The 22,409-nt window shown below is 63.8% G+C and overlaps 1 protein-coding gene across 6 annotated transcripts in view; it reads left to right on the forward strand.

The window, feature by feature from the left end:
- INPP5A (inositol polyphosphate-5-phosphatase A) overlaps positions 1-22,409 on the forward strand; it is a 170,658-nt gene that overhangs the window by 142,393 nt on the left and 5,856 nt on the right. For all 6 annotated transcript variants that reach the window (XR_007460864.1, XM_049645921.1, XM_049645923.1 and 3 more), the window contains 3 exons: positions 6,142-6,237; positions 6,341-6,415; positions 13,683-13,756. Coding sequence is in view for 5 of the 6 variants with exons in the window: in XM_049645921.1 (XP_049501878.1) it covers positions 6,142-6,237; positions 6,341-6,415; positions 13,683-13,756 (245 nt within the window). In the remaining variant the exon portion in view is untranslated. The remainder of the gene's footprint in view (positions 1-6,141; positions 6,238-6,340; positions 6,416-13,682; positions 13,757-22,409) is intronic.

Genomic DNA, 22,409 nt, shown 5'->3' on the forward strand with positions numbered 1-22,409 from the left:
CGGCTGGACCTTGGGCACTCAGCCCCCTCTTTATTTTCAGCCACCAACTGAATGACAAGAACGACGGGGCGGTGGGCAGGTCTCGCTGACATGCCTCCGGTCGATGGTTTCTCAGGGAAGGCGGCCTGCGCCGCGTGCAGGGCTGGCCTCCCAGCGCTGGCTGCTGAGGGACCGCTTTCCCTGACATCTGTGTGATCCGGGTGCAGGGGCGAGGAACCCCAAGATTCCGGTCCCAGGGAACGGGAGCAGACCGTCCCAGGGCTGGGGAGCAGCTCCGTGCCGGCGACCTGAGCGCAAGCCGTTCTCGGCCTGGTTCTTGCTGGACACACAGCACAGAGCAGGCGAGTGTGGTCTCACGTGGGGGTTCCACGCCCGTCCCTCCCGGACGCAGGTGCACAAGGGGGAAGGAGGCGCTGGGTCGGGTGCGCGCTCGTGCCAACCGTGTGGCTGACGTGGCTCCAGCACCACAGATACCCCATTCCGAACGTGGGCGGACCCCTTGGAGGGCGTGTGAGATCGCCTCCTGGGCCCGGGTGAATCCCGGCTAGGGTCAGCAGTGGGAGCTCAGCATCCCGGTCTCGGGTCCGTCAGACGAGCCCCCACTGCCGGAGGTGAGGGGCCCCCGGGCACGTGCGTGGGGCCTGCAGACGGGGCTGAGACTGCCGTTTCCGGGGAGGAAGTCCCCCTGTGAGCACACGGAGCTCTGGGCCCCTGGAGAAGGCCATGCGCGGGCACCTGCCCATTTCTGAGTTCGTCCAGGCCCCAGGCCCACACCCCTTTTTGGGCAGCAGAGGCTGGTTCCTTACAGTGGCTCCAACTTCCTGCACTGTGTTCTCTGCCCTGCGCGGGATGGGCGCCGGCCTCCCGGCTTCCGGAGGCATCCGCAGCCCCTCCCTGACCCCAGAGGCCGCCTTGGGCACTGTTCGCCGGCAGACAGCTTCGCTTCACTCCGTGCCTCCATAGCATGGCTTTGCTGCCGTTTTACTGCAGCTGTTTGTCAGGAGGGTCCTGGGAAGGGTCCTGGGGACGGTGGCGCGGGCCCCGCAGCTGACCCTGAGAGGCGCTGGCCCGCCCGCGGAGGCTGGTGCTGCACCCCCAGCCCTGGAGGTCAGCCGGCTCCGGTCCTCCTCCCGACTCTGTGGTCCGTGACGTGCCAGAGAGCCCGCCGGCCAAAGGAAGCATGTCCCTGAGACTCACGATGCCCGTGGGGCCTCCCTGCTCCCGGCTCCTTGACCCTCCGTGGAAGGCCGGAGGCGTTTTCAGTCCGTTTCTTCTGCAGACTTCTGACGCCTTGGCCAGACTCGGGCCATGAACGTCTGGGGCTGAAATTAGACTGGGGCGCTCCTTTGTTTCCGGTTTCACAAGGGTCTGCATGTCCCGCACCAGGCTGTCAGCCGGCGAAAGCAGCGGCAGGGCCACGGTTCCGGGGAGAGGTGTGAACCACGGGCCAGATGTGTCTTCAAGCCCACCCACCGGCTCACTGAGGCCAGGCCGCCAGTGAGGAGGGAGCGCCCTCCCGAGTCCCTGGGCACACGGCTGGGGCAGGGCTCAGGGCTTCTCCCCCACCCTCTGCCCTCCTGCTCTGTCCTCCCTCCTGCTTCCTCCCTCCTCCTCCTCCTGCTTGTTTTTCCTCCTGCTTCCTCCTCCCTCCTCCCTCCTCCCTCCTCCTTCCTCCTCCTCCTGCTCCCTCCTCCCTCCTGCTTCCTCCCTCCTCCTCCTCCCTCTCTCCTCCCTCCTTCTCCCTCCTCCTCCCCCCTCCTCGCTCCCTCCTTTCTTCTCCTTCTCTCCTCCCTTCTCTGTTGTTACTGATGTCTGAGAAGTGCCAGATGCACACTTTCCTCCACCGTCACTTTCTTCAGATGGGTTACTCCTTTCTCCTTGTTGCTGGGATGAGGCTCGTAAGTGGCTAAAGCTGGGTTAGCTCACACCTCGGGAGCCTCGCCTGGGAGCGCCAGGTGGGGGGGCCGGCAGGTGCAGGGTGTCCCCACCAAGCCCGTTCTGTGGCGTGAGGCTCTCCCAGGTCACAGTGCCTCCTCCTGAGGGTCTGGGTGCGAAAACAGGGAAGTCTGCTTCCCGCGGCCGTAGCCTGATTCCTTCAGAATTTGCTGGACTGTTTCCCACAGTCCTGCCTGTACTGTGTCTGTGTGGGGCCCCAGCTGGCCTCGTGGCCGCATCCACTCAGTTCAGCCCGTGGTGTTCTCGCCCCTGCGCAGAGGGAGGGAAGGCAGGGGCCTTTCGAGGGGTCCCAGCCCGGGCACCGCCGTCCGCGCCCCGCACGTTCAACGGTCGGCAGACATCTGGCCTGGCTGGTTTTCGTTGCCAACTGAAGTCAGGATTAAAACTTGCCCCCGCCTCTTTGTGGACCCCTAGACAACGGCCCTGCTCACCCCTCCAGACGGCGAGCATCTGGCCTCTGTGAGATACGGGCCCGTGTCAGGAGCCCCTGCCCCCTTGGTGCGGATGTGGGATGGGCTTTGCTGGGGCCAGTGGCCGGGTCAGGAGGCCACGGTGATGAATTTGTGTGGCGGCCCTCCTGCTCTGAGGTGCCTCCGGGACCTTGTGGTCCTGGTCCCGTGGCTCTGCCTGCCCAGCACAGGGGAGTGGGCCTGCTCGGGAGGCTCTGGGCAGGTCAGGCAGGCCGTCTGCTGAGAACCTGCCGTGTGCTCGTGGCCTTCGGTGGGTCCCAGCCCTCACTGGCAGGTGGGCTCGGTCGCCAGAAGGGAGGGCGTGGCCCCACCAACAAAGAGATGACTTGCGTCAAAACGCGGAGACAGGACTGTGCCCACCGACTGCCAGGACACAGGACACGCAGGCCGTTGGAAGAGGTCTTTCCAGGCGTGAGGACCCAAGTCCCCGGGAGCTCGGCTCTGGTTCCTGCAGCCACGGTGGCTTCGGCGGCTCCCGCACAAGCCCTGGGGATGGGGCGTCCTGGCCCTGACGAGGGGCCTGCTGACCCCAGGCTCACCCCCACCGCATCCCAGAGCGGCCCGTGCCGTGACCCCGAGCGGCATCTGAACGTGCGTGGCGGGGTCCGTGTGCGGGCCTGGGCCAGGGGTGGGGATCCTTGTGAGCCTGGGGGAGACCGAGACCCCTGCCCGCTCCCGGGGGGGCTTCTCCTGAATCTGCGGGGGAGAGCGAGACCAAACTCGTGTTCCCGTCCACGCGGGCCTCGCCGACAGAGGCCGGACCGGGGATTTATGTCCAGCAGACACACTCTGGGGAAACCGCACGGTGGGAGTGAGGGCTGGCCGTCCTGCCCCTCCGCCCCCTCCCGGCCACAGTCCCTGGATGAGGGACTGCCACCTGCGGGGAACCTGCTCAGAAGCCACATTCACGGCCGGGCGGGAGCGTCACGGCCGTCGTCCGTGCAGCTGGAGGCCTCGGCCCTTCTGACGCCTCTCGGGGTGGACACAGCCCGGCATCCCGGCTTTTACTTCAGTTCACACACTGAGCCGTCCAAACAGGGAAACTTCGCAGACTCTGGTTCAGGCTCTGTTCCTGATGGAGTTTTTTAAATTTACGTTTATACGTTCTTGTTCTGTGTGCTTCTTACCAACACAAACTGAAATGTACCGCGTGGAACCTTGGAACGTCCTTCCTAACACGCGTATCCCATCCCAAGCTGCCCCCGGATCAGGCTTTGCTCAGTAAGGCCCAGAAGGAGACCCAAACCGGGGACTTTGCTGAGCCGCCCGGTGTAGCTGGTGCTTGAAGTGGGGGCTGAGCCCCGCCCGCGCCCCGTCCCTGCTGCCATGGACCGCAGGGTCCTTCTGTCTGCAGCAGAGGGTAGGGGGTGGGCTCTGCGAGCCGGCGTCGGATGGCCCGGCCGGAAGGGTCCACGCGTGCTGCCTTTGGTAGAGGTTTGGGCCATGGGGGAGGACTGGGCCAGTCAGGTAGGCCGTGAATGACAGGATTCACAGAAAACACTGGCAGTGGCCCTCCGGGCTGACACTGGGGTCCGGGTCCTGGGGACACCCCGTCCCGGCAGCCTACTTCAAAAGTCATCACACTGAGAAGAAACACGGGAGTTTCCTTCGCCACACGACAGGTGGGCGTCCTTGGCGACAGCGGCCCCGCGAGATTCCAAGACAAAAATCAGGTGCTCGAGTGCCAAGAGGACGGACTGCAGGAACGTCCAGCCTGACGCCCCTCCGTGTGGCTGCTGATAATGAAATAAATCTTGGATGGCCCTGTAGAAATAGCATTTGGGGTATTTCTTTTTCTCTTTTCAAAAGGAAAATCCCTTCCATGAGGAGGCGAGCGGAAAGGCCCCGGCACGTTTCTGCATGACTGGCCATGACTGCGGATTGAAAGCTGAGGCGAGGCCTCGGCCAGGCCTGATCACTTCTTTAAAACCCCTTGAATGTGGTGGCTCCACGGGAGGGTGCAGAGAAAGGGCCGGAGAGCAGGAGGCACAGGGCGGCCCTCTCAGAGAGCCCGGGCTGATCAGATGTTTATCCTTTGGGAGCCCGCCCGAAATGGCCAGATAAAGCAATTTCTTTAAAAAGTTTCTAGCAGGTGCCTTTGGGAGAAGAAGGGAGAATCCCCTGAATCGCGTCCTGGGGTGGCCACAATGGCCGTCTGCCTGCCCGGGGGGCCCTCCCCCATTCACGGAAGTGCTTAAGCCACTTAAGCGCATTAGCATCTGGATGCAGCTGGACCTCCGAGGACTGGGGCTGGGGCTGCCGGGTGGCCGTGCTCTGCTCCAGATTCTTCTGTGCTTGTTCTAATCCTCACCGCTTGAAGGCGGCCAGACTGATTTGTGACACATGAGTCCAAAAGCCACTCTGGGGGCTTGACCTGCCTAACTGATCTGTGCTCTGAATGTCAATGGCCTGTCCTGGAGTACGCTCTGGGGACGGTGGCGGTGGCCGCTGCCTCCCCTGCCGCATGCTGGGCGGTGTGTGTGTGTGTGTGTGTGTGTGTCCCCAGCAAACCTGGGAGGGGTCTGCAGAGGGGCTGTGGGGCTCGTCCCGGGGGTCTCTGCCCCCTCCACCAAAACCGGCCCCTCAGTGGGCCTCTCCGGGCTGACGCCACTCTCCCCTGGGGGACGTGTGTCCAGCTTCGCAAAGGCCTTCGGTGGAGGATGTGTTCAAAGAGTCAGAATTCGTTGTTTTCCCGCAGTGTTCTTTCTTAAATAAAAGTCATCGAGTCATGTTTTAGAGAGCGGCTCCGTTGAGGTGTGGTTTACAGACAGGCCTCGGTCCGGGGTGGACTCTCCTTGGCCGTCCCCAGGCAGCTTCGGCTCTGCCTTCTGCCTCCAGCTGCCCTTCCTGGACACGTTGTGCACATGGGCCCTGGTGACGGGACCTTCCCACGAGGAAAGAGCGTCATCCGCAGCACGGGGTGGGGGCCAGCTCCCCAGTCCTCTGTCCTCTCCCGTGAAGGTCTTTCCTTTCAGCACATCCCGAACTTCTTTTGTTGAACATATTCCTAAGTACCCGTGACCCAGCCTGCGACTTCTCACTGCCCAGAGCAGGCTTGCCCCGCTGGGTGGGGGTCTCCAGTGTCCTGCACCCATCCACACCTTTCCTGCCTCATACCCAGCTTGACACTAGAGGAGTTTTCTCGGCAAGCCTGGATTTAACTTAGTCTGTGAACTGGGGTGTGCTGTGGGGAGTGTCCCAGCCTTGCGGCCCTGGGGGTGACCCAAAAACCCAGCGTGGCCTCTGTGCTCCCGGGCGTTGCCTTCCGGGTCCTGTCCCACTGCCCACCTGAGGCAGATCTCATCGCAGGGTGTCCCCAGCCTGCTGTGAGGACACCGTGAAGGGCAGAGACCTCCCCGCCCCTCCGCTGCTCGTGCTGATTTCAGTGAAGCCTCCGGCAGATCTAGGGTCCAGGCCCCGCCGGCTCGGGGGCAGCACGGGGAACAGAGATGGGCAGGGAGGCCGGGGCCGCCAGAGGTGCACGGCACTTCCCGACAGGCCTGCCCTTGGAGAGCGTGCCTGGTCAGCTGGTCGTGCTCCCACTCCCGTGTGGTGGGCCCGCGGTCCCTTTCCGGGGACGCGTGGAGCCAGGCGGAAGCAGCCTGGAAAGGACGGAGCAGGGGGGAGAGGCCAGGAGGTGTGCTGATTGCTTTCAGGGGACACGGGCTGCGGGCCCCTCTGTGCGGGGACTGAGTCCCTTCTGTGTCTTTCCCAGACTCTCTGCACACAGGCCACGATGCAGACAGTCCGGGCCGCCGACACCAACGAGGTCGTGAAGCTGATATTCCGCGAGTCGGACAACGACCGGAAGGTAAGAGAGCCCTCAACCGTGGCCCCTGGAGCTGGGCTCTCTGGACTGTGCGGGAGGCGCTATCTCTGCTCTGCCCACACTGGCATCCTCTTCTCCTTTCCAGGTGATGCTTCAGCTGGAAAAGAAAGTCTTCCACTACTTCAACCAGGAGGTTTTCCGCGACAACAACGGCACCGCGGTGAGCCCCGCTGTCCCCTGTCCCCGGGCTGCGGCTGCTGGCCCAGCGTCTGGTTGTTGGGCGGCCCGGGCGGCCCCTGTGAGGGCGGTGCCCCAGGTGCTCGGACGGCTGACGCACCTGACCGGGCGTCTCCGTGGCTGTGCGCGTGCACGTGTGCAAAACCAAGGGCGTGTGCGTGAAACGTGCATCTCAAACCAGTCGGTGGAGCCCTGGTCCCGCGGGAACCGCCCTCTTCCCCCGAAGCCACCGCGTGCCCTGCAGAGTCCGGAGAGGCCGTGCGGGGCGACCAGACTCGCGTGACGGGGTCAGCGCCTGTTTGTCACGTGCTTATCGGTGTCTGTTTCGTGTAGACCAACAGGTGACGTGTGGTGTTTGCCAGTCTCCAAGGCCTAAGCGTCCCCTGTGTGGCCGGTTCCAGGCCCCCGGGGTTCCGTGGCGCAGGGGCGGGCCCTGGGTGGGGCACGTGCCCGCCCTCTGTCCTTCGTGCTCTCCCCCCCCCCCCCCCCCCCCCCGTGGGGGCTCGGCCCCCCCCCCCCCCCCCCCCCTCCGACCCCTGTTCAGCTCCCAGTCCGCCCGCACCCTGGCGGTCCGGCCCCCGTGCCTCCAAGACCCCTGGGACCATGTCAGGGACGTCTTTCTGCCAAAGTCTGGGGGTGGTGCTTGGACTGTGGGCCCCGCCCCGCCATCCCTGTTCTCACCTCTCTGCCTCTGGGAGCCCAGCCGTGCTGAGCGTGGGCTGCGCCTGTGCCTCAGTTTCCCCTCAGCGCAAGTGGAGCTCTGCCCGTGTCAGTGCCGGGCGACGGGCACTGCCCCCGTCCCTGTCCCCTCGTCTGTCCCCACCAGCCCGGGGCCACTGCCTCTCGCTCGCCGCAGGAGCCTACACAGTGCGCCCCCAGCCCAGAGCCCAGCCAGGGGCTTGTCTCCTGCACAGAGAGTCAGGCTCAGCTCCAGGCCCGCAGCCACAGGCCTCCGGTGAGCCTCTGTGTGCTCCCCCGGCCCCACGCCCCGTGCAGGGGACCCAGCAGATGCTCTGCTCCTCCCACCAGCCTGTCCCAGCGGGGGCTCTGCCCTTCGGGCCTGGCCAGACCACATGTCACGTCCTCGAGGGGCCTCAGGCCCAGGCAAGGTGACTCTCCCTCCGCAGCCTCCGCAGCGCCCAGCTCAGCACGCAGACGCTTACAGCCCAGGCTGCTTCCCTAGGCGGGAAGCACCAGGGTAAGGACCGTGTCCTGCCTGCCGTCTGCACCTAAGAGGACAGCACCCCTGTGACTTCCGGGCCCGGGGACCTGGGGGCACGGGGGAGCCCAAGGCACTGTTCTGGTGAAGTGCCCGGGAGACTGGGCATGCCACACTGTTTCTGGGCAGCTGTGTGACTTCTTGAGCTCAGAGTCAGGGTGGGCTTTCAGGGGCCCCTGCTGCAGAGGCAACGCCTCGGAGCGGGGGGCAGTGAGGCCACCAGGGAAGTATCAAAGCCGAGGGTCCAGCAGTGGACACATGGACGCGGGGCTGGCACGGGGGCAGCCAGGGACCGGACCGTTCGGGAAGGAGCAGGAGGTGGGCCAGAAGGACGTCCCGTGGGGTCTGAGCCAGGGCGGTGCGGGGGGCCTGGGAGACGGCATGTGTTCTGGAAATGGGGGGCCAGTGCACACGGACCCACATCATGGGCAGAGCTGACATCTGGACAGAGCTCACGGTACTGCTGTTACAAATGACAAGTGTTGTCCCTGTCGGACATAATGATTTTTATTTCCGTATTTATCCGCATATGAAACTTTTTAAGAGGGAGGAAGATTAGTTCGAATGTTCAGGGGAACGTTTGAATTTCAAAGATTTAAACATGCAGCACGGACTTAGAATAGGTTTCCGCATGGTGTTTTGGGGAAGACCCCACGTGCCCCTTCGTCGTGTCTGTCAGGAATCTCACGTGTCGGGGGCGCGCCCGGGCCCGGGGCCTCCGCGGGGCGTCTGCCTGGCTCCTCCAGGCTTGGGTGGCCGGCCACACCGCCCCCCTGCTGCTGCGGGCCCCGGGGGCTCCGTGCCTTCGGAGACACCTGGCGGGGTCACGTTGACGCCCGTGCCCCTGGCCGCGACCCGGCACGTTGAAAAGCCGCCTCCGCGTCACTCACGCACGGGAAGCAGGGTCGTCGGGACCAGCCACAGGGGACAAGATAAATGGCGTGACGAGCCATGCCACCGCCGCGGCGAGGCACGCAGCCCCACGGCCACGGGACAAACTACCCGTCCTCAGGATGGATGTGCCTGCGCCGGACGCGGCCCCAAAATCCATCGCGCCCTTCATCAAGCACCGGTCTTGTACCCGTCTGACAGAAATTTAATTCAAGCTGGCTTCTGGAAATAATTATTGTATTTTAAGAGTAGTAATCATTGGCCGGGACATGATTGAATGTGTCCATGCCTATTGACTTTTTCTATGATTTATAGCTTTGTTTAGTCGATATTCCCATCGAAATTGTATAATTAATTATAAGTGTGGCTGTCAGGGCTGCAGGATGGAGTGCCCTGGTGAGGATTTGGAGAGATTAAATTTTCCTCGGCTGTCCCAGGGCAGGGCTTGGGAATTTTCACAGCGCTTGGCCTGTTGGATAGAGATGTTTTCTGTGTGTTTAGCAACTGCTCAGCTCAAGGCGCATTGATTTTCCGGGCTCTTTTTTCTCTATCAGCGCGGTGTCTCTGCAGTAACAGTGGGATTTGTGCAGCCCTGACAGATACGGACGATCCGCCAGGCCCTTTATCATTGTCCACACACGCCCTGAGCTGTTTTTCACTTTGTAATCAAGAAGAATGTTTAAGATACATGTGAAATTGGTTATCGTGTTAGTGAAAAATCTCAAAGAGATACAAATTATCGTTTCAACAGAAATGCCACGTAATTTCTAATCGGGAACCTCTCACAGCTGGAGTTTGCCCCGTGGCCGTCGCGGAGCCCCAGACGCGGTCCCCCAGACGCGGTCCCCCCTCGCTGGCCCCACGCTGGCCCCACGAGGGAGCATCCCAGAAACCTGGCAGCCGGCCGGGGACCCCAAGCAGCAGATCGGAGTTTGTGACCGTGCGGGGCAGGACGTGGGCCACACGGGGCTACAGCTGTGTGCACGGGTGTGGGACTAACCTGTGCCCCGCCCCCACCGGTGTCAGACAGCCCAGGGGCGCCCCGGCCTGGCGGGTGTTGGCCTTGCCCTTCGCCGGAGTGTCTGTCTGGCAGAGACCCCGACGCGCAGCAGAGGCTTCGTAAGTACGTGTTGACCTGGCGTGAGAGCATGCTCGCGCTCCGGAACGTCTCCACGTGGACAGGCAGGCAGGTTAGCAGGCAGATGGGTGCGTTATGGGCGGTGCTCCCCAAGGAGTCCCTTTCAGCACAGGGGCCAGCGCGCCTCGCCCACGGAGACCCTGGAGGTGAGGGCTCCTCCCAGACGGGCTCTGTCACTTCGTTGGCAGCTGCAAGATTCACGCTCTTTCCAAACCGGATGCTTCCTAGTTTCAATTTTACTTCACACCCTTTGCCAGAGAAGCGTGGCCGTCCCAGTGGCTCCGTCCCCAGACGCTGCCACCCGCCTGTCAGCACGCAGAGCCGTGACCACACCTCATGCCAGGGTTTTCCAGGGTCTCGTCGCCTGCTGCAAGGTTGTGCTTACTCGAGGGTGTGCACGTGCGTGTGTGTGCCCGTGTGTGTGCAGTTCCTGCCGGCCCCTCACAGGGCATCTGCGGACGCCGCCCGCGTGGACGCCCTCTGGGCAGGTCTGGCCACCGAGGGGGTGCAGGGCCCAGCAAGGCTTCCAGGGGCCCTTTCTGAGGCACAACACGGAGGATGTTCGGCAGGTGACAGGCGAAGGCCGCTCGCTCACATGCACGTGCTCACCTGCACCCAGGCACCCACACGCGGCGTGCCGTCACGCTCCCCTTCGGCCCCTCGGTGTCCCCGGGGCTGGCCACGGGGCCCCGGGAGCCCCCCGCCGTCGCAGCACAGTGAGGGTGGTCAGCGTCCCCACGGCCACTCTGGTCCACCGTCTCCTGACACAGCCAGACAGAACCAGAACAGAACCAGCACCTGCGTGCGTGCGCGTGAACGAAACCCTTGCTGGCAAGGGACGGCGGCTCTGCGCAGCCAGGGGTCTCGTGGCCGGCGAGCAGCCGTCTCTCCGTTAGGGACGTGGTTTTGTGGGGGGCAACGGGGGGCATCTCGCTGTGAAGGGGAGAGAAGACCCCTCTCATGGAAGAAATCCGGGCACAGGTATAGCTTCTCGTTTCCCGAGGCAACTTTCGAAACCGTTTTTGGACTTTTGTGAAGTAGATTCCTGGGGCTACTAACTGGGCGCCGTTTGGAGCCGGGCTGTGTTCTGGGTCCGGAACCGACAGATGCCCCGTGGGGCTCGCGGGCTGTTGGGGACGGAGGCGGACCGGTGCAAGAGAGTCCAGACGTGGCGCCACACAGGGAGCACGGGAGACATCGCCGCTGTCACCTGGAGGGAGGGAGCACCGGACGTGACCGAGGCTCTGGAAGAGACTGCGGCCGCCGTGAGCACCGGGCCATCGGGCGCGGTCACTGCCCGCGTCCTGGCGGCGGGGCTGGGCCCGGGAGACGCCGGGCCATCCCCGAGTGCCCTCCAAAGTGTGAGCGACGTCTTGCAGCTCACGACCGTGCGTTCTGAGTATTTGTGTCTGAGCGCCTGGCCCCTCGCCTCCGATACTTCGACGCGCACGGCCGTCTGATGGAGGGCGGGCGCCACGCTTACTGCCCCCCCAGGTGAAGGTCCACGGAAGGCGAGCTCGCGGTCCAGAGACACAAGCCGGGCGGGGGGGCGGGTGCACCTCTGAGAACACCAGACGTTTGAATAACTGACAGAAATCACAAAATAAGAGTATTTAATAGGATTGAAAACTTGAAGGAATCAGAAGCAAATGAATACACTCTGAGAGAAGCAGGCAGATTAAAAACTACACAGAACTCGTGGCAGTGTTACCAGTGAAGTCCCGCAGGCGAATTCGTGGCGACACAGCCCGAGGGCGCAAGGAGGTACGGCACCTGCGACCGGGGCAGCAGAGGCGGGGGTGGGGGCGGAACGCGGCGTGAGGCCGTGGGAGGCCACGTTTGGCGAGCGGAGGTTGGAACCGCGGGAGGTGGGTCCTCAGGAGAAGGATGTGTCCACGAGAAACGGCGGGCCGCCAGACGGGAAGAGACAAGATGCGGAGCTGCTGAGGAGCACGGCGGGCCGCCCTCGAGAGGGACGCTGGCGCCAGGCAGCGGCACCCTGACCCCAGAGGAGCAGCGAGGGCCCGCGGCCGGAGAAGCCCAGGGACTCGCGCCGGGCAGAGTCGGGAACCCGCGGCGGGAGGAAGGCGCGGGAACGCCAGTGTCCCCCGGCGCGAGCTGTCCTTTGTGGACACGTGCGTGCGCAGGGTTCGCGGGACACGGCCGTCCAGGGCGTGGCCACCGGGGGACAGGGAGGGTCTCGCGGCATCTCTGTCTGCCGTGCCGCGTTTCTCTAAGAGTCAGCTGGGCTGGGGGGACCAGCAGGTTGGCTGGCTCTGCGGCTGAAAAGAGTCACCGTGTGGAAAGCAACGTGCCGTCGACGTCTCCTTGAACCGCCTGTCAGCCGTGGCCAAACTTCTCCGGACGCACGGGTCCTTTCCGGAACCCCGGCTCGTGGCCTCGGGTAGGCTGGCTCCTCTCCCTTGCACACGGGACCTGCATGAAGCCAGCAGCCACCCTCAGCGCCCCCGTGCCCCCCGCACGCAGGGCCTGCCTCTGACCCGGGAAGGCCAAGAACTCAAGCGCCAGGGTGACCTACAGGAGCCACACACAATGGTCGTGTGCGTGTGTAAATATGAGTGTGTCTACCAGCACAGACGTACGTGTAAACGTGTGTGTAAGTGCAGGCCCTGTCCAGGCCCCAGGGAGTGTCTCTCTCTCCCTGAAGACTTCCTCTATCCCCGGCTCCACTGAGGACCCGACTCAGGAACTTTCCGGAAGCGGCTTGGCCTGGAGCCCACTCTGGAAGAGGAGCTAGAGTTTCCCCCTGATGTGGGGGCAGCAAGGCCGTGTGGTGCCCTGGAAGCCAAGCCGCCGTGGCCTCCCACAAGCTTCCCCTCCCCACGTGGTCCTCCGCCCACCTCCCTGTGCCTCCCCTCCCCCCGGGGGCCCTCAGCCCCATGCCCGTTGGGGCCCCGCTGAGCAGGGTCATGCTCGGTGGATGTGGGCTCACGAGTGGCTCCCGGGGGATCCGGGCCCCCGACCCCCGGCATCCGAGCCTCCCCAGGCGGGGTCTGAGGCTGGTGTCTGAGCGTGCAGGCTTCAGCAGGAACGTGTGTGAGGTGCGGTCAAGCGTGTGTGCAAGGGGACTGGTTACCCTCCCACCCCACAGCCCCACGACAGCTCCGTCCGGGTGTCGCCCTCTGGCCTACGCGAGGAGAGCACCGGGCGCGGGTGCTCAGGCTGGGGCCGGGCTGCGTGGGGACGCGACTTACGCGCACGTCCTGAAGCTGTGGGCAGTGCAGCCTTGGCACAGCCAGCGTGGCTGGACGCCACTGGTGGCACCCCTGACTCCCCGAGGGAGGGCGGGCTTTGGTTCCGAGGAGTCTGCGGGGCAGGACTCTCTCCTCCGCAAGCAGGAATCGTGCTCCCCGCCCACGTGTGCTCTTGGGGTCCCCCCGGTGTGCTGACTCGGCCGTTCTTTTTTAACAGACATTTTTTTTAACATTTATTTATTTTGAGAGAGACAGAGTGAGCAGGGGAGGGGCAGAGAGAGGGGGAGAGAGAGAGAGAGAGACAGAGAGAGAGAATTCCAAGCAGGCTCCGCACCGTCCGCACAGAACCCGACACGGAGCTCAGTCTCGGGAATCGTGAGATCGTGACCTGAGCTGGAATCGAGTCGGACGCTTAACCGGCTGAGCCACCCCGGCGCCCTGTGGCCATTTTTAATCACACTCCCGTGCGAGGTCCACGTGGCTTGCTCCGTGACTTAGCTCGGGCAAAACAAAGAACTGTGTCCGCCCTGTGGGCCGCCGCCGTGGCCTGTGGCTGTGCTGTCTGCTGCCCCTCGTGGTTTTGAGAAGGGCCTCCTGGGCACCCGTGGCCTCTCCAGGGACACCAATGGGCGGCTGTCGGCAGGGCTCCCCGCACAGGTCCAGTCGGTCCGCCAGGCGTGTTTCCCGCGGGTTCCGTGGCTCCCTGCAGCGGACCGACCCCCACCCCCACCCCCCGCCGGTGCGGCACAGCAAAGTGACCTTATGTTTTTCTGTTTCTTTTCTTTAGCTCTTAGAATTTGACAAAGAGCTGTCTGTTTTTAAGGACAGACTGTATGAACTGGACATCTCGTTCCCTCCCAGGTAAGGAGCACCCGCTTGCCGGACGAGCAGGTAACCCTTCTCCCTGAGCGCCAGGCCCTCGCCTGCCCTTACACAGCCCGAAGACAGCAGCCAGCTGAGAACAAGAAGAGCTTGTTAGCTTCTGCTAGCTTCCCTTAACAAAAAGATGTTTTTAAGTATGCAAAATATTGCCTTCTCAGACTGGCACACTGGGGGCCCCCAGCAGCTGCTCTGGGTTCTGGGTCTTTCTGGGATCATCAGGGTTTTCCACAACGTCGTGTGTTGGGTGAGTTTTTGGCCGTTTTTCTCTTTCTCGGGCAGAGAAGCTTTCGCCGGGTTTTACTCCGATGTTTACGGAATCTCGCGGTCTACAGTGACGACACCCCATCCCCTCGCGAGGGGCACGGCCCACACAGGCACCCAGGCTTCAGAGGGCGTGGGGCAAAGAGAGGCCAGCAGAGGGTGGGCCAGGCATCCTGGGGGGAGGGCACCCTCAAGACATGGAGACCCTGTCCCCAGACTCCTCCCCTCCCTCTCTCTGCTTTCAGATCCCTGGCACGTTCCAGAAAGTTTGTAACAGGGGGTGGGGGGGTGCGGGGGGAGTATCACCAGACCTAACAGCTCTGCTCCCGGAACGAGCTCGAAAACCAGACGGCCCTTCGTGCGTCTGCGAGGGGCCTCCCTTCCCCGCGCCACAGTTCAGTCACACGTGTGGGGGCCGGAAGGGGGCCCCACAGACCACTGGACGAGTGACTTCCTGCGGCTCGAGGGCATGGGCAGGTGCCCCTCTGACCTCGGGGCCCAGGCTCCGGCCGAGAGGGCCACGGCGGGAGTTCCAGGGGACCAGAGAGGCAGGGACTGGGTCCTGGTTGGTGCCCCGGCGGTTCCCAGGTGGGTGCTGACCAAGCACGTCTCCTCACGGCCCCGACCCCTCACGGGTATAGCGACGTGCGGTCAGATGTCCTTCCAGACGTACCTGAGACCTGACAAGATTCTTAGGGTTTGTCACGCTGCCTCGTCCCGGGTGTGGTAGGCCAGGCCCCCCGAGTGCCCCCTGTTTGAACAACCTCCGGGGTCTCTCTCCAGGCTTTGTTGAGCTGGCGAGGAGGGAGGAGGCCTGGGGGCACCTGGGGCAGAGGCCACGGCCTTGTGGACACGGCCACCTAGAGCTGGCGTCTGCTTCTCGAGTTTCTCCCGAGTGCAGAGCTCACAGGGCCTCGTGGCCAGTGCCCTGGTGGGGAGCAGCAGAGATGCCCGCCTGACCACCCCCCAGACACGGCGAGACTTTGGAAGGACGTCAGCCCTCACGTGGCCACATAGGACAGTGGGGTCCTGGGCTGGCGGCTCCTGGCAGGGCGGGCACGGGCCTTCCCCGGAAAGTGGCCGCCGCCCGGCAGCCCGCTCGTCTGGGGCCTCTGTCGCCCCTAGACAGGAGAAGGGGGTGATCTCGTGCCACGTGGGAGGAACTTCAGAGAGCCGCCCGTGGGTGCTGGTCGTTGTTCACCAGGGCCTGGGGAGGGGGTGCTGTGCACACGGGACGGGTTCACCCTGCCCTCGGTAGGGTCCATGACGTGTGGGAGGAGGACGGCGTCCCTGCCCCAGCCTGGCACCTGTGAACATGCCTGAGAAGGCACTCACTGCAGGTGGTGTCCTGGGCTCCAGGGCGGCCTGCGGGGCCCCTGAGCCCTTAGGGGCAGAGAGCTCGCTCTGGCTAGAGACAGGAGCTGTGACAAAGGAGGGGACACCTGATGTCCTACCGGTGCTGGCTTCACAGGCGCAGGGGCTGCTTGGCTGGTCGATTAAGTTATTAAGTGATCGATTACAGGTCGATTTCCTTTAATTAGGAAGTAACACAGTGGTGTCCCAAGATGGGCGTGTGGGACAAGAGAGGTGAAAGGGTTTTTCTAAAGAAATCGGCAGCTCTGGAACGTCAGAGCCCAGCTCCGGGTCTGAAACGCTTGTGATCTGAGTGCAGTCCCCGCACCTGCTCTGGCACAGACCGACCCAGTGCTCTTAAGGCCGGTCCCCATGCTGCCCAGGGCGCCCTCCCCCCGCTGCCCCATCGTCCACCCCTCCCCCGATCCCGGGGTCATCCCCCTCCCCCCTGCCTGGGTCACGCGCCACGTTGCCCCCCTCCCCCACTGCCCAGGACACACGGCCCCTCCTCCTTCAGCTCCTCCGTATTTTTGAAACCATGTGTGTGACCAGGGCTCCCCGTGTGGGGTTTGGAGCTGCTGTACCATGTGGGAAGGGCACGAGCCCCCGTAAAGTCTGGGGAGAGAACGGGCAGTGGTCGGGGACGGTGGCTGTAAGGTTTGATGTCCGCCAGGTAAATTCTGACTCTCCTGTACGATAAGTGGTCTCAGGCATGCTGCGTGTGCGTGTGTGTGCGTGCGTGTGGGTGTGTGCACACGGTGGGGTGTGAGCTCACGCGCAGCTGTGTATGGGCGATTGCCCACGTGGGCTGCAGCGGGCACAGACATGCACACGTGGGGGTGTGAACAGAAGATTGTGTGCAGGTGGGCGTTAGTTAGGTAAGAGCGCACGTGTGTGCACGTGTGTAGGTATGGGAGTGTGTGTGCAGAATGTAGGTTACTGTGCATGTGCGTAGCATCCACAGATGCGTGGATGCGTGTGCACGTGTGTGCATGGGGGGTGGTGTATGTACACGGGGGGTGGATCTGGGGTTCGTACACACGCGTGCTCGTATGTGCGCACGTATGGGTTTAGGGATGTGTGTCTGGGTGTGTGCGTGTGTCTTGTATAGGTGGGTGTTGGGTGTGAGCTGGGTGTGCACATGTGCACGGGTGCGTGCACCCAGGGGCCCGTATGTGGCGTGTGCACGTCCGAGGGGGTGGGTGTGCGTGAGGCAGGCTGTGTTCTTGTGCATCGTGTGCGCGTGAGCGTACATGGGCGTGTGTTCACGTGTAAGATGCATATGCAGAGTGTGCATTGCCCGGGCGGGGAGCGTGGGGGTGTGGGCGTGGGGGGCTGTCTCCTGGGCGTGGGTGCGCGTGTCTGGACTGTGAACAGCCACCAGCAGAGGCGGCTGGGGGCTTCTGACCCGGAGTGGTTTCCTCGCGCACGGCCCTTTGTCCCCTCTTGGAGCAGAGGGCGAGAAGGCCCCAGAGTGCTGCCTGCAGGAAGGGGCTCGGTGACACGGCTGTCCTGTCCCCGCCTGGGGAGAGGCAGCGCTGCTGGCTGAGTCCTGAACGCAGAAGCGCCTGTTCCGGGGCCAGAGCCTTCCGGAAGATTGGCAGGCCTGAAGCGTCCCGCCCTCTCGTCCAGCTCCTTCTTGTCCCACACTCCCGGCACCGCCCGACCAGGGACACGACATCGCCCTGTGGGGAAGGAGGCAGGAACTCCGTCCCCAGCACGGGGTCTGAGGCTGGACCACGGGGCCCCCGTCTCAGTGGGGACCGTCGTTCTCCAGTGCCGGGGTGCCCGGGGGTGGGGGGTGAGCTCGAGGCACCCCCCCGCCAGCTGCCACTCCCCACCCACAGGGCGGCTGTCCTGCTGGGAGGGGGCTCTGGTGGAGGCCGGTCCCCTCGGGAAGCGCGGCACACGGGTTCTGGACCGAAGGATGCCCAGCTCGGGTTCCCCACGCTCGTTCCCTCCGACAGAGGTTTCTGTTTGCAGATGTTGGCTGGGTCCCGTGAAGATGTTCCCGGAAGGGAAAGGGTCCCCACCTTCTGCCTTTGTCCTCGTGGCCCGGGCAGGTCAGGCTTGTACACGGAGACCCCTCACTGACCGCAAAGTGCCACGCCAGTTCCTTCCCACGGCCCGGAGGGTTTTACCCAACACACGTATGGTTTGTGAACATCGCTTTTCACTTCCCAGGCTGCTCCGGGTCGGCCGGGAGGTCTGGACAAAGCACTGCCTGTGTCTCCGAGGCTGTGTGTTCTCATCCCCCCACACGGCTCTCGGGTATCGCCGGGACTCGCTGTTGCTCTCGGTACTTGCTGGAAGGCTGTGAAGACTGGGCCCGGGCAGCCGGGGCTGTCAGGTCGTCGGTCTCAGGGAGGCCCGTGTGTGCTTCGGTCCGTCAGAACCAGGGAACCGTGGCGGCATCTGAGGGCATGTGCCCGTGCCAGTGCGTGAGCGCAAACCCTGAACATCCGTTCCCGTGGCCTCTGGCTGGTTTCCAGAATGTATCTGTACTCTCTGCCCTTTATCCAAGTGGTGAGTGCCCGGCACGCGGGTCACGCAGTTTCTGGCCCTCCCGCAGCGCCGTGCCGAGCAGGACGTGCTCCGGGGGTGGCTCCCCAGGGCCCCGGGTGGCGGTGCGGAGTGCCAGCTTGGCCGTGCACCCGCGAGCCCCACAGGCGTCTCATCGGCAGCTGGGCCTCGCGACGAGAGAGAGGGGTTCTTCACGAAGATGCTTGTTAGCGTTCTCCACGGACTAACACAACTTCAGTCCTAACGGATTGGAACTTAATGCCGTCGCTTTGCTGGAAAAGGTGCTGATATTCGGACGTTTACAGACTCTCCAGTCCTTCTCCACGAAGGCACAGCTCGCATAGCACCTTCCCTGGGGCCACCACAGCAGTGACCGGCCGTGGGCGGTGGTCGAGAGGCAGTGTGCCGCTCACCCCGGGGGGGGGGGGGGGGCAAGCAGAGGGACCGCGGGGGCCCTCCAGCCCCACCCCGGGCTGTGCGATGGCGCCCGCCACCCCCACCAGGCCCGGGGCAGCGCCCAGCCCGACGAAGTCCCATCCTGCCGGACGGTGCGTCCGCGGGTCTGTCAACATCCCTCCGGCAGCGGAGTGGAGCTGAAACCACATCCGTGAGCCGCCGGCTCTTTGCCGTGGGAGGGGGCCGCCCACGTGCACGACTGGGGACGTCACAGGTTGGTCCTTCGGAGCCCCTGGGGTGCCACGTTGTGCAGACGTCCCAGATGTTGGCGGGTGTGAGACGGCGTGTCCCTTGCCGCATGGCCTCAGGGCCACGGAGCAGAGCACTGTGTCCCGTGGCGCACTGCCAGGCACGTGGGGCCGATACCAGTTCTCCAAACTCCTGGGTTCTGCTTGAGAGCTTGAATTTTCTCACTGGCAAAAATTCTCTCGGATGTTTTCCTGGAGAGGAAAAATGGCTCGTTTCGTGGCCTCTTGAGAAAACTCCTGTCTGATGCCCGTGTCTGAGCGACAACAGTCTTTATGCCTTTCTAGCAAAAACAAAAACAAAAACAAAAACAAAAAAAAGCCGTTCCATGACAATGATCTGAAACAGCCACGTGGCAGAAACCTGTCTGTCTCATCTCGTCCCACCGCGTCTCGAAACATCCCGCCTCGCGGTCTGGAGAGCCGGGAGAGTAACCACGCGTGGTTCTCAGCGTGGGGCCGCCGCACAGAAGCCACACTGAGGAACGCCACCCGCCCGTCAGCGCAACGTCAGCACCATGAGAAGGCCGGATGGCACCCTAGGGCGATCGTGAAGGCGGTTTTACCTTACAGACGCTCCCCGAAGGGTCTCGGGGACCCCCGGGGCCCACACGCCACCCCCTGAGGACAAGCCAGAAACCAGGAGTAGCCCAAGTGCCCACCGGTGGCGGGATGGATACTCGCTACTGAAGCAAAGCTCCACATGTCAGCGACTGGCTCCAGACCGCTCTCTGCACACAAATCTCCAATCGTGGCACGCGTGAGGCCGGACGCCAGGCGTGGTGCAGGACCCGGAGACGTGACTGGTTGGCGTTGCTGGAGTCACGACCCCTGACTTTGCAGGCAGTGGCCGGAGGGCCGGCGGGGCTCCCCCCAGATGAGGGGTCGTGCGGGGGGACGCGTGGGGACGTGTGGGCCCTTCCCAGTGCGGGTGACACTTTAATATAAAGCTGATTGAGAGAACAGGAAAACGTGACCTGGGTCTGCCCCTGAGACGTTTGCAAAGTGATTTACTTTTTCGGAGGAAGCAGTGGGAAGAAACACGACCATACCTTCCCGGAGGCCAACTCCCCACGGCCGGAAGGAGAGGTTTTTCCTGAAGGAATTAATTACAGAATAAGATCAAATTGTAGCTTTAAAAAAAAAAGAAAAAAGAAACGTATGTAACAGAGCTAAACTCACCGCTTCAGGCCAGCGGAGGGGTTGTCTATCTTAACGGATGCATTTAATTTTAAATTAAGGACAAAGATGCTCTTTTCAGACTTCTTCCCGGGCCTGATTTAAAGTTTAACCACCTGTAGATTCTCATCCATAACGATCTGTGTGACGTTGTGCAGTTAGGACGAGGAGGTGCCATCTGCCAGGCCTGGCGGCTGGGAAGGAGCCAGGACGTCCGTCTGTCCAGCGGGTCTCTGGGCCCAGGTTGGATGTGGTCCACGGAGATGCGTGGGGTGGGCACCGGCAGGCACCGTGGCCTCCAGACCCGAGTCAGGCCTGTACCTTGACCATCAGGCTTCTGGACGTGTGCCTGCCCTGAGCCAGTGGCTCCCGGCCGCACGGGGCCCCCACACTTGGACCACAGAGGGGCCTCGGGCCCCAGCCCCTCAGGGAATTACCGCTTCCCTCGATTAAGGACTCAAAGCAGCAAATGCAGTTAAAACCTACACGACGGAGAGAGGACCAGCCACTCCTGTGTCCTACTTGTCACAACGTCCTCGTGAAGCACCCAGACGCCAGCTGCCCCCCAGCCTCCTCGGCAGGACAAGCGTGGACGAGTGTGCTCCTGGCTGGGCCGGGGCCACGGACGAGCGACATCGCCTGGCACACGCCAGCCCGCCTGGGTGCTGGGGGGGGGCTCGCCGAGGCCGGGTGGCGGGCTCTGTCCGGGAACACGCTGCCACTGAGCTGGGGGTCGGGGGTCGACACGGCTCTGCCCCGAGTTTCCAGAGGACAACATGCCGAGTTGCTGGACTAGAGCAAGCCCGCTGGCCAGGGGCAAAGGTCCGGGGTGGGGACAGCCGTGAGGGCAGCCGGTGGCTGTGGTGGCCCGGCTTAAATGCTGAGACGAAGTCCGGACGGAAGCTGGATGAATTCCACACGCTCAGACATGACCCTGGACGCTCAGCTACGCCCGATGCCACCGACGCTACAGGAAACCCCTTTGCAGACCCCTGACGGTCTTCGGGTCTCGTCTAGGGCTGCGCACAGCGCCCACACACGTGGACACACCCCAGGGCCCAAGCCCAGTGTTTGCACCGCAGGCCCGGGTTTGTGCCAGGACACAAATCTGTCAGCGGGGCGCCTGTGCACGGTGGGACCTGACAGGTGGTCACGACTCACACAGCGGCGCTGGGACGAGCCCCAGAGAAGAGCCAGAAAGGCCCAGAGCGGCGGCGAAGCTCGCGCCTCGGCCCTAAAATGTATGTGCCCAAAGGGGAGCCTCAGGCCCGACCCCACCGTGCTCGAGCAGGACCCGGCCACCACAGTCCAATGTGACTATAGGGGAGTCCAAAGGAGAAAGAGGTTGGTCCCAAGAGGTGTCCTGCTCTTGGGGGCACTGCCCTCCTCCCCACAGCCCAGGGGCCGTACCCTGTGGCCCCTGACCCCTGAGAGGGGGCCCAGCCACTCCTGGGACCAGGGGCAGCAAGCCGGAACAGTGCCGGTGCTGGTCCAGACGGGCTGGGGGGGGCGGGGCCCGGGCAGGGTCGGGTCCTTCCTCCGCTGCCTGACGCGCTGCCCAGACGGTGGACGGAGTGCAGGGCTCCTGGCCCGATGCCGCCTGTCCGCGGCCTGAGCACCTCCAGAGCCGACAGTGACTAATTCGGTGCCGGCCGTGTGCACACACTTATCTGAAAGCAAACCGTGGCAGGGTGGGGACCAGGACCGGCGCCCTGCCCTCGCCCCCACGGAGAGGCAGAGCCGCCCGTATCTGTTGGCAGTGTGTGGTAGAGCTAACAATCGTCCACCTGTCCTCGAGGACTCGGCCTCCCTCCCTCCCTGCCCCTCGAGCTCCTTTTCTCAGGATGTGGGTAGCGGCCCCCTTTGCCGCGGCTGGGCGGGCGGGTGGAGTCGCCGCGGGCCCCGAGCCGGACAACACGGCCGGGAGGGCACAAAGCCCGGCTGTGTCCGCCGGCCGAATCCGCGGGGCCAGCGCGGGTGGGGACGCCAGGCTCAGGAGGAAACGGGAGTACACCGCAGCCAGACTGGCACGTTCCGGTACGTTCCACACACCGTGGGGGTGGAGGGGCGGGGGTGCGCCCTCAGGGAGGCTGCGGGGACAGAAGCCCCTCCTGGGACCCCTGCCTGCCAAGTCGGCCCCGCCGTGTGAGCGATCACAGACCCCCCAGCGCGTTACCGGAAGAAAAGGTACAGACGCGCGCCCATCACGGCCAGTGCAGTGCACCAGCCCCAAGCGGATAAGAGCATCCCCCAAACATTTGGTTTCAAAAATACCAGCTCTTACTGAAACTCCTGGAAAAGAGAAGGAAAGAAACAAAGCTACAAAGAAAAAGAAGTGGGCAGGAACCGTGCCAACACCCAGCTGTCGGGCGGAACGCTGGTGGCAGAGCCCGCCCAGGAGGGGTGCCGGGGGCGGCCGGTGGCTCGGACTGCCTGGCCCCTGCCCACGGGCGCCACTGCCCCAGCCACTGGCTCTTCATTCGGGCATGTTCCCGGACAGAGCCCGCCACCCGGCCTCGGCGAGCCCCCCCCAGCACCCAGGCGGGCTGGCGTGTGCCAGGCGATGTCGCTCGTCCGTGGCCCCGGCCCAGCCAGGAGCACACTCGTCCACGCTT

This window comes from Panthera uncia, chromosome D2 (genome assembly GCF_023721935.1).
Source record: "Panthera uncia isolate 11264 chromosome D2, Puncia_PCG_1.0, whole genome shotgun sequence".
Taxonomy (NCBI): Eukaryota; Metazoa; Chordata; class Mammalia; order Carnivora; family Felidae; genus Panthera; species Panthera uncia.